Source organism: Eufriesea mexicana, unplaced genomic scaffold (genome assembly GCF_001483705.2).
Source record: "Eufriesea mexicana isolate 0111107269 unplaced genomic scaffold, ASM148370v2 scaffold1358, whole genome shotgun sequence".
Lineage (NCBI taxonomy): Eukaryota > Metazoa > Arthropoda > Insecta > Hymenoptera > Apidae > Eufriesea > Eufriesea mexicana.
Window position 1 is genome coordinate 1,006,466 of NW_016909491.1, and position 11,089 is coordinate 1,017,554.

The 11,089-nt window shown below is 57.3% G+C and overlaps 1 protein-coding gene across 1 annotated transcript; it reads left to right on the forward strand.

Annotated features, from left to right (window-relative positions):
• Positions 1–528: 528 nt before the first annotated feature.
• On the forward strand, positions 529–11,079 carry LOC108548125 (lipoma HMGIC fusion partner). The gene is made up of 5 exons (XM_017900929.1): positions 529–1,075; positions 5,497–5,615; positions 7,510–7,685; positions 9,823–9,921; positions 10,299–11,079. The coding sequence occupies exons 1-5, from the start codon at positions 986–988 to the stop codon at positions 10,430–10,432; spliced, it is 618 nt and encodes a 205-aa protein (XP_017756418.1). The 5' UTR covers positions 529–985; the 3' UTR covers positions 10,433–11,079.
• Positions 11,080–11,089: the final 10 nt, after the last annotated feature.

Sequence of the window (11,089 nt, forward strand, 5' to 3'; positions counted from 1 at the left end):
TTCTTCCTTCTCTTTTTCCTCCACCTCGCCCTCTCTCTCTCTCCAAAGCCCTTCCGCCCTCTTTCCGCTCCGATCTCGCTCCGATTCCGCACCGGTTCCGCTCCGATACCCACGGGCGGCCCGCCCGCGCGCGCGCGCGCTCGCTCGACCAAACGGAACGGAGCGGCGCGATGAATTTTTCTCGAGAGCCGACGAACGCGCGTCGCGATTCCACGCGTTTAGCCGCAGCCGCAGCCTCGCTTCGGCTATAATTAACGACGCCGCGCGCTCTTGCGCTCCCTCGTAACTCGTGGCTCGCGATGATCATGCCGCCGCCGTCGCCGCCGCCTCTGGACGGACGAGTGCTTTAACCGCTTCGACCTCGAGCACCGATCGGGACCGAGAAAGAGAGAGAGAGAGAGAAAGAGAGAGAGAGAGAGAGAGAGAGAGAGAGAAGGAACGACGGTTGTGCCAAGGAGATGGATCACCATCGTCGCCGTCGTCGTCATCGTCGTCGTCGTTGTTGTTGCTCTTAGAGAGACGAGAGGAGAGAGAGAGAGAGAGAGAGAGAGTGGAAAGCGACACGAGCGAACCTTGACCGTGAGTCCGCGTTTAGGCCTTTCCGTGGGACGACCTATTAACCGATCTATTCCGGTCCCTGCCGGCGGTCGCGACGCGCCGTCGTGTCGCATTCTTCCGAGCGGCGACGCGTACAGTGCAAAGTGAATTCTATGCGCGAGAGATCGCGAAGAAGCCGTGGCTAATTCTCGCGCGCGAAAAGGGAGCAGCCGGGAGGACCCTCGGGGCCTGGAATCCGTCGTCACGAGTGGATCCCGCGAGTGCGTCGACCGTCGAGCAAACGTCGGGGACACCACCGGTGCGCGTCAACTCGGCGATTCCTCTCCCGGATCGCCACGGCTGCCAGTTTCCAACGGACCTCGCGGACGCAGCCCTCCGCGAGTAGAGAAGACGGCGAGGCACGGAGAGACGCTTTTAAACCGATGAGATGACAGTGCTGTGCGTGTTGTGGGCGACTCTGTCCACCGTGGCATCGATCCTCGCCTGTTCCGGATTTTACCTGCCTTATTGGATTCAGGTGAGTCGACTTACCGCTTCACCCTGTGTCTCTGTCGCTTTCGTTCCTCGCTGGTCCACAATTATAAACCCTCGGCGTCGTTCTCGTCTTTGCTCGCCTCGCTCGCCGGACCGCGTTAACCGAGTTACGAATCCCGGTTAAAAGTCCTCGCGGCTCGCTGCCTCGTTCCTCTTTCCTTTTTCTTTTTCTCTTCTTTCCTGTCCTGGCCTCGTCCGACTCGCGATCGTCCTGGAAACATCGGTGGATGGAGAATTGTCGGTCGATGGCCGGCGCGACGACTCGGGCTCGCGTGGACCGAGGCGACAGACCGGCTGCGAAGTGGCAACGGTTCGGAACGCGATGACGGATCAATCATTGCCGGAAATTTATCGGCCTTCGAAGCGTACCGAATCCGGCGTAATCGTTTCGACGCCTCGTAACTCACCGGCCAAGAGTCGAACGGCGTCCGTCCACCGGTTCTCGCAACGTTCCATTTTCTTTCGCCCCCGCTGCGAAATTTACGCGGCCGTTAATTAACGCGCCGGTGGAAACGTCGCGATCGCTGAACCCGAATAAATCCAGCGCCGAGCGAGAAGGAGAACCCGGTTGATCGCTCGCCGTCTCGCGATATACGTTATCGGCGTCGCGATATCAATCGCGTCGAGTCTGAATTTAATAAATACCGAGTCGATGAATCGCCGCGTCCGCGAGAGCGAGTTATCGAGCCTCGTTTTTTCGCCGGCGGGATATTTATTTCTCGATCGGAGGATTAACGGCGAACGGGACAAATTCGCGGACGGTCGTTTCCCTCTTTCTTCTTTTCCCGTGTCAGCCGCGGCGGCCGGGTGTGGCGCGAGGAACGCGGCCGGGAAAAAGAAGAGGGACGCCTATTTAAAGCACCTGGACGGGGGGTGTTGGCTGTTGGTCTCCGGTGAAAGGAGGCGTTAAAAAGACGTTGACGTTTTCCGATGTTCCGCCATGGTATCGAGCTTTCATCGGGCCGTTAGCCTCGCTACGTTTACTCGTAAAACCGTACGACGTCGTTCTTGCTCCACGACGAACGCGTCTAAACGCGCGTTTCCGCGCGGGACTGCCGACGCGATCGACTCGTGGTCGATTAGCCATCGCGAGGGGAAAGGGGCCGGGGAAACGAAAATCGTCCGGTGGATCGCGGGAGCATTAAATTGTCGCGAAGCTTGGGCAATTTCGAGCTTGGAAACCCTTCGCGCGCGACACGTCGAAGCTGTCGGCCAAGTTGCTCGGGAACTCTATCGCGAACGACAACCCATATTAATGTCTCCGGGGATACGGAAACGTCGCCCGGAAAACAAAGATCCGGAGAAACGTTGATAGGTTTCAAACTTCTTGGTTCCACCGCCGCTTTCTCGGCTACGCGCCAGAACTTGTGTACGTCGCGCGCTACTAGGACCTCGCTTCCTCTCGCTACGGTAATCTCCGTAGTTTTCTATTTACGCGAATTATTTCTTCCTCCTCTCCTTCCCCCGTTCGCGAAACGTTCATACAGCGTTTATAAAGCGTTTACAAAGCGTATACGAAGCGTTTATAAAGAGTTTCGAGCTCGTATAGCGTGTAAAAACGACGCTGTAAATTGTACGATTCGCGGAAATTACGCATACCTGTAACGCGTGTACCGTTGACGTATCGTCGACGATTAAATTATTACGTCTATTTGCTGTACGGAATAAATACGATAAACGCCGGGAGGGCGGGGCGGAGATTACGCGTGTAACGGGAGCAACTTTCTCGATATTACTTCGCCGTTAAATAGCGAGCAACTTTGCCGAGCCGAACGCGGCGAACGAAAGGACGAAAGGACGAAACTTGGAAACGCGAAATTCAAGACTTCCCGTCGAACCTCGTTAACCCCGACTCATCCCCCCCGCGGCAAACTGTTCGCTAATTCTCTTCGTTAACCGCTGATTTTCCCTGCATAATTAAGCGTCATCCGATTACGCGTCCACCGATTTCAGTATTTCGCGTATTTCTCCGCCGATCGCGCCGCCTTCCATTTTCTCGCATTCCGGGTGACGTCGGACCCGCCCCTTCGATCGCGATTCCCGCAGGAAACCGATCGCCTTCGTCGCGAGAAAGCAGACTAATCTCCACCGACCGTGACCGATTCCCTGGAGCGCGCGATATTTTCGATCCGGATTCTCTTGGCAACCGCGGAATCGGGAACCAAATACCGCGGAGAATTCGCGTGCCAGCGTTCCGAAATTGGCCAATTACCGGTTTCGCGCGAGACGCCGGTTAGACGCTTCAGTTCTCAATGGACTACGACGCGAAACCGATCGATCCGTACCTAGTGAAAAGAAACGGAAGCGGAGGAATCGCGCGAAAGTTTTGGGACGAAGCGGAGGAGAGGATCGCGTGGGCGATCGGTCGCTGTCGGGTTTACCTGGCTTCCACGCGGCCTGCTTTCCTCTCTGCCAGCCGAATTGGATCGTAAACGAACTGCCGGTGCCGGAGAGAGGCGCGACGTCACCGGGATCTCGCGATCCCGTCCCATTGGGAGGAAGAGAGCGTCTCCACTTAACCCGGCTAGGACGCGGAACGACGCTTGTTTCGCAAATTGGGCTCGAGTGTGCCCCGGCTTCTGAAAGGAGCCAGGGAAATTCTTCCGGGTTCCCTACGGCCCACACCGGCGCAACTTTTCCGGCAAAACTCGTCCGCGTCGACGTTACTCTCCCGACCACCACGGATTTCTCGCCCCGCGTCTATCTCTCTCCCGCTGTCAATTATTCCGTCCGTCGGATAGCTTCGCGCGATTCTCTCGCGAGCGAGGGAAACATCACCCGATGCTTCCGGACAAAATTACCGGCAAGATTGCTTCGCGAACCGTGCAATAAGTGGAGTAATAAAAAAGCATTTTCCGGCATCTTCCGCAAACTCTCCGCGTAAACCGCGCGCGCCCCGTTCTTTTCCTTTTTCATAAACCGACCTAATGGGGAACGACTTAATGGTTCCCCCGGTCCCGCGTCGCGCTTGCTCGAGAAATCGACGAGGAATCGGGAAGAGACGGGAACGCGCGCGAGCCGTTTCGTTGAATTTTCCTCGCGAGACTCGTGTCGTTAAGCAGCAGGCGGAAAACGGACGGAAAAACAGCCGATGAATAATTTCGACGTCAGCATCCGTGCACGAGTGTCCTTTCGAAACGTATATATCCTTCTCGAGCAGCGAAACGCAGAAGGGGGCTCTAAATGGCTTTGAAAATACTCGAGTAGCGGGATGAATAAATGCATAAGTGAATTTACATTTGCCTTCCTGCGCTCGCTTCTTCGCCCGTGTACGACGCGCGCGCGTGCGGCCCAAGAAGCAGTCGGAGCTGCTGGATTCGTTCATTTAAGGAGAAATCTCGCGAGCAGAGTGGAGGCAAGGCGAGGCGAGGCGAGGCACGCGTTTAAAAGAGATCTCTCTCTCGTCTCTGCGCGAAAACAATCTCTGCCTAGGCTCGCCGACGCTGCGACCACTCGCGCGCGTCGTTCGCGCGAATTACGAGCATCCCTGAAACTTTTCCGTATCGTCGCCGGCATTGGACAAAAGGAGAGAGCGGGCGTGGTGGGCACGAGAGGTTACCGGGAAGAACTCGGTTCGAACAGCCGCTTTCCAGCGAACAATCGAATTTCCCGCTGTCCCGGGCAAGAATAATATCCCAGGAAATCCTGTCCGACTTTTAGCCGCTTATTCCACTGCGAAGCGAAGCGCGGTTTTACGATCTCTCGCGGGCAAGAAAGGCGTCCGAGAAACGACGCGCAGGACACGGCTGCAAAACTTAATCTCTCGCCGAAGAAGAAACTACTTGGCACGGGGTCAACGGTTTTGCTCGTGAATCGAGTTCTGATACAAAACCATCGCGAATCCGCCGTATAAAGAGTAACGATCTCCTCCTTCCTTCTCCTCTGCATCTGCACTGCTCTTCTCTCCTTCGTCCCCATCCAGCCACCCCGTCCTCCTTCAATCCCGAGCACCATTAACCCGACTAAAACCCACTCGAAAAAGCAGGCGCAAAGGCAACCGATTCGAGCTACGCGATTCCGTTGAAATTCAACCCCGTGTGCCACGACTTTCACCCCAATCGCGACCGAGCGTTCTCTTAACCGGGTTTTTGGCTGCGCGTCGTCGCCGCGGCCAAATCGGCGTACTCGTTTCCCAGAAATTAGCCGTATATTCCGCGAGGATGCTTAACCTTGGCGTTCCGACCGCCTTTGCTCTCTCTCTCTGCTCTCTCTCTCTCTCTGCTCGTCGCGCAAATTCGTGGAAATTCGTGGAAATTCGCGGAAATTCGCGGAAATTCGCGGAGATTCGCAGAGATCGTAAAAGCGTCTCTTCTCCTCGGCTCGAGTTTGCGACCGAGCGTTACGAATGGGACAGACGACGCTCCAACTCGCCGCCTGTCTGTACGCGTGTGTTCCGCATTTCAGGGACGACTGCTGGGCAAGGCAGACGCGTACTTTGGTTCCTTTCGACGCTGCAACTATCCGCGGATAAGGGCGCCGAACGCGGCTCCCGAAATAGTTTACGAGTGCGCCAGATACTCCAGGTACGTACGCTTTCATTCTTATTCCACGGGATCTCTGCAATATTTTCTCTTCTCTTCTATTCTCTTCTCTTCTCCTCTCCTCTCCTCGAAACGCGTTTCGGACGAACGTGGAAACGAGATCGCGAGGCACATTTTCTCTTCTCTTCTATTCTCTTCTCCTCTCCTCTCCTCGAAACGCGTTTCGGACGAACGTGGAAACGAGATCGCGAGGCTAGTTGGAAAAGTCGGCCGCGATTAATAAGCCTTTTCCGCCGGTTCCGAATTACGCGATATAAATTGCGCGCTTCGTAAGAAACAAGCGGAATTTCGCGTGTTCTCGCTCGCGACGAGACCCGGCGAAACTTCGAGTGGCCGTATCTTGCCAACGAGAACTTTGCGGAGCCGTGTTTATTAAGAGGCGGCCGAGAACACGCCGATATGAATTTTCCGACGCCGGCCGGAAGGCCTTTGCCCCCGAACGCCTCGCGACGACGTCTTCCTCGCGACGCGGCGCGTGCCGTCGATTATTCGAAACCAGTCTGCCGGAAGATTTCGATTTCCCCGCGAGTTCCCTAGGTATCTCCGATATCCCGGCTCGCAGACGGGGGGCCAAAGATCGGTTAATTCCGCTCGGCGAAGACGCCACCAGCCCGGGCTCGTATAATAATTCGTTGCCAGGCGGCCGGAATGAATTCGCGGAAACTTTGATCGTTCTCCAGCAACGTCGTCTTCGCGAAATCCTTCGGCATCGGGCCGGATCGAATCGCGGTGCGAAAAACGCGATTTCGAGATTAAAACGTAATTTCGCGACAAACACGGTTACGCCGGATTCGTTGTTTCGGCTGCGTCGGCGAAATTCGGCGAAATTCGGCGAAATTCGGCGACCCGACGCGATCCACGCGCCGATACGGATTTTCCCCGATAGCGAATTAACCTTTCGCTTTTTTCACGGCTCGTTTCGCCCCCGGGTTATTTCGCTGCGCGAATCGGCCGGCACTGATGCTCGCCCTTGAAAATATCTCGCCGCCGCTGCCGACGCTTTCGTCGACGAGGGTCGAGCGTCGGGGTCTGACCTCGGGCGTCGCGACCGCTCGTTTCTCGCCGATAAGCGCGCGGCGAGTGCCACGCGTCGGCTTCGACACGCTTCGCTCGCTCTTCGCGTTCACCCGTGATCCCCCGATACGACCGGAATTACGAATTACGAATTCGCGCGGCGTGCGACACCAGAGCCGACTCGTTTCCGCTCGACAGGGCAAGCGTGGGACGGGAAGAGGAGTCGCGGTCGAATGGAATTTTACATCGCGATCGAAAGGCCATACGCGGGGTTGGAAATTTCGCGGCGAGGCTTGATTAAAAGCTACGCGCTGCGAGGGTAAACGGTTCCGCCGTGTCCCTCGCTCTGTTTTTCCCTCGCGGTGTTTACGTTTCATCGGGAAAGTCACGCGCCGCGCGTTGCTCCATTTATCCCACACGCTGCGCGGCTTCCAGTTGCGCCTACGTGCACGCTGTACCGGAAGCACGCGCAACGCAACGCGATCTTGGTCACTGGCAGAGAAGCTTTGCTCGTTTGCTCGGCAAATCGGCCAACGAGGGCATCCGATACGCCGCGGCCCGACGCCTTTTCTTCCCGACTTTGCTGACCGCCGATGCGGATCTTCGTGACATCGTCCGGGACATGGATCGTGGAAGCGCGTAACGAGGACACAGAGAGAGAGAAAGAGAGAGAGAGAGGGGGGGGAGAGAATAGGCTTTTGGCGGAAAAATTCGGTTTGGTTGGAAATTCGCGTTGAGACACGGGTTACGCGTCCGCCGGTTAATTTACAACTGGAAATCGAATTTCCTCGGAATTTTGTCAACAATACGGTTTAACGAGAACGCGGTGAAGCGGCACGATAGAGACAATATTTGATTTTAGCTTCTGGGACATTCCGAGCGCCTGGTGGCAGGCGAGCACCGTCACCATGGGAATCGGCGTCGCGATCGCGGTGATCGGCGCGCTCACGCTGCTCGCCGCTGCCTCCAGCTTCCTGCCGCACATACTGAAAACGCCCAAGCACACCAGAGTCCTGGGTTCTCTGCAGCTGCTCGCTGGTGAGTACTAGAGCGTACACTCGCGTCGGAGTTGCACGTTCCGGCCGATCGTCGTCGAGTATCGAGCGGAACGCGCGCCGCTCCACGCGCCGCCGACGCGACCGGTCGTTGCATCCAGCGATTACGTTCCGCGCGCTCTTGAGCGGCGAATAAAGCGCGCGCTAGCCCCGGCCGTTTGCCGCTTCCGCGGATGAATGGAAGCCGGCAAGTATTCGCGGGAAATCGAGAGCGACGGAGAAAGGGCCGGAGAAAGCGACGAAAAGGAGGAAGCCCCGTGTCGAGGAGTCGGCCGAAACCGGGGTAAAACTGGCGAGAAGAGGTCGGGGTAACGCGCACCCCTTCGACCAACGCTTCCGAGCGCGTATAACGCGTTTCCAGACGCTTCGAGCGCGCGGCCGGTTCCGCTTTCATTATCGTAAAACTCGCGGCCGTTGCCGGCAGTAGACCGGATGCCGGTTTTTAATCTCCAGAGCTACCGGAACGAACAATGAACGGCATTCTTTCGCGCGGACTTTATTGCCAGGAGTATCGGGCGGTCGTGAGGTACGCGGAGGAAGCTTTCGAGGCAAACCGAGGAAATATCTCTTTGCCCCGCGTGGAATATCCGCGGAGGCATCGCGATGACGCGGCGCGTAAGCGAGTCGACGCGTTCTCGCGACGGAGGCAAGAGCTCGGTGCCGAGTCGAATCTCCAGCGATCCCGGATCGATCGGCAATAAACGTAAGGCGAAGGTTTAATAACATACGGCCGAGACCGTGGTGAATTCGTCTCTTCTCTTTGGCTCATTTGCCGCCGCGCGAGAACCTACTTTCCGACCTCGTCTCGCTCCCTCGCTCTCGCCCGTATCTCTCCGTTTCCTTCTCTCGGCCGTCTGGCGAAGAGAGCCGAAAGCAATAACCGCGATCGCGATGCGGGCTCTGGCTGGCCCCGAAAAATCCAGCCAAGAGGATTGGCAAACGGCGAACGCGGGCATAGCTCGGGGGATTGGCTGCCGAACGTGACCCGTAATTAACGTGGCTCGTAAGAGGCTACGAGGCAGCGCGCCGCGACCATAAGCCTCCACGGCGCGCATCTCGCGTCGGACCCTCGGCAACGAGCTCGTGCCCGGTAACGCGATTCCTACCAAGTTTCGTAATAACTTCGACACCGAGTTCCGGAATAGCTCGCGTAATGGAACACGGCGATAGGTTTCGCGCCAGCCTCTCTCCATCGTCGCTCCGCGAGGCGTAAGGCGTACGCGCGGATTTCCGCTAGATTTCGCCGCAACTTTCGCCAATTCTCGGCGACGAGTCTCCGATCGAAGTGGCAAAGCTTCCGGCGAGGAAGAAGATTCAGGGTGGACCGATTGCGCGAACGCGTGGCGGACGAGGAACGAGGCGACACGTTAATAGAAACGTCGACTGCTCGCGAGGTACGAGAAAGGAGCGACGTTTCACGGGGACGTGGCTAAACAACGGACTGTCCACAAAGAAAACGGACATTACCGGAATATCGTTCTTCTTTGAAACCTTGACGCGTTTCATTTTCTCGTCCGTCGCGCACCCGCGACGCACCGCGCGCGTTACACCCCTCAACGCTCGTTGCCTTTCAGAAGCCTTGCGGCAGCAGCAGCAGCATCGCGTGTCACCGACCTCGCGTTATTATCGACAAACTCGCGGAAAAGCGCGTACGCGGAGGGTAATTTATTTATTAGCACGCGGACCGCGATATCGTCCGATTTAATCTGCCATCACCGATTCGAACCTCGCCTCCCTCCATCGCGCGCGCGCGCGCCACTCAGTCGTAAATTTCGTCGTTCGCTTTTCCGCTCGAATTTCCAATCTCCTCGCCGGTTCCTCTCGGAGCACGCGAAGCGGGTTTCTCGTTACGCTGGCAACCGGCGCGAACGGGTGGCGAGCGCGTGGGAAACGCGAGACGCGAGAGAAACGGGCGACGAGAAAGGATAGGGCTTAAAAGGATATCTCGCGGCTAACCCGAGATTCGTTCGACGTCGATCCATCCAGTCGAATCGCGTAAAGCGAAACAACGGGGCTCGAATTACCGCCGGGCCGGGGATGCCGGGAATGACTGGCATTCTTCGCCGGTAATCGACGAAGAACGAACCCGCGGGATTTAACTCGCCGTTTTCTCGTTACAGCGGTGATGATATGCGGCGGCCTGGTGATGTACCCCATAGGATGGGACAACCGGGAGGTGCGGGAGTCCTGCGGGAAGGGTGCTAACGTGTACAATCTCGGTGAGTATCGCGGAGCGAGAGAGTCTCGGCCGCTTCTTCGCGCAGCGGTTCAACCGTGTCGTTAAGCGAGATTCTACCCTCGACGAGCCACGGAAAGAGCTACGCGGCGTCCGAACGCCTGGATTACGCTCTCGCCAACGTAACGACGCTATTTCCGCGTTTACGCGGCTAAATCGCCGCTGACCCGAGACCATTCCGGGATCTCGCGTAACCCGTCGTCCGCCCGGAGACTCACGGCGACGGTAATTCGACGACGAAACTGCACCGACAGAGACCGTGGTGGTTATCATCGCGAGTGATTCTCGATTTTCTGCAGTGATCGCGAAACCAACGAGGTACTCCTGGTTCGTTTGACAGACGTATCGCATCTGTTTCAGGAAAGTGTTCCGTGTCATGGTCGAGCCACCTGCTGGTAGGCTCGGTGGCGCTGTTAATGCTGTGCTTTGGCCTGAGCTTCTGCGCCGCACGACACAAGCCGTCCAACCCACACACCGATCCTCTGCGCATTTGACAATCGAGATACTCGCAATCGATTCACGCCTACGCCTCGCCGAAGACGACCACCCTCTCCTTCGTCACGGTCTGTTGATCGTGAGCTCGACGAGCACATCGAAAGGACAAGCACGAACCTCTGCGTTCACCCGGGTATGCCAGCCACCGCGCGTCACGCGTGTCACGCGCGTCACTGCGTCCATTCTGGCGCTTACGCACCTACCGCGTCGTCTCGCACTCTACTTACTACTCGCCAACCGAATCTTTGTGTCTGTAGCGTAGCGTTAGCTCCGCTGGACGGTTGTCGCGTTCCGAAACCGTGTTAGACGGTCCCACGCAACACGCCCCGTCGCCTCAACCACTCGCCCCTTCCCGTCTCGTTTCGCGTTCAAAGGAGGAAACCGCGCGACGACGTACGCGTTCCGAAGGCAGAGGAATTCCGACGCAAAGCCAACCGCGGCGTCGCGAGCAAATTCCGCGAGGAAGATCGACTCGCGTCCGTGACGCTGGAACGCGCGCGATTCCGCGTCGGATATCTCATTTCCCTCTCTCGGCTCTCCGTCAAAGATAGCCGCAATGTTTCGTTCGACGACGACGAGGTTTCGACGAACGCTGCGGGAATGCGCTCGACAGGTAAAACTCGGACTCGGGGCAGAGCTGTTTACGGTCGCCGTAG

Coding starts and splice junctions, on each gene's coding strand:
- LOC108548125 (XM_017900929.1), top strand. CDS start 986: ATGACAGTGCTGTGCGTGTTGTGGGCGACTCTGTCCACCGTGGCATCG. Junction 1,076..5,496: donor ACCTGCCTTATTGGATTCAG/GTGAGTCGACTT, acceptor TCCGCATTTCAG/GGACGACTGCTGGGCAAGGC. Junction 5,616..7,509: donor GAGTGCGCCAGATACTCCAG/GTACGTACGCTT, acceptor ATTTGATTTTAG/CTTCTGGGACATTCCGAGCG.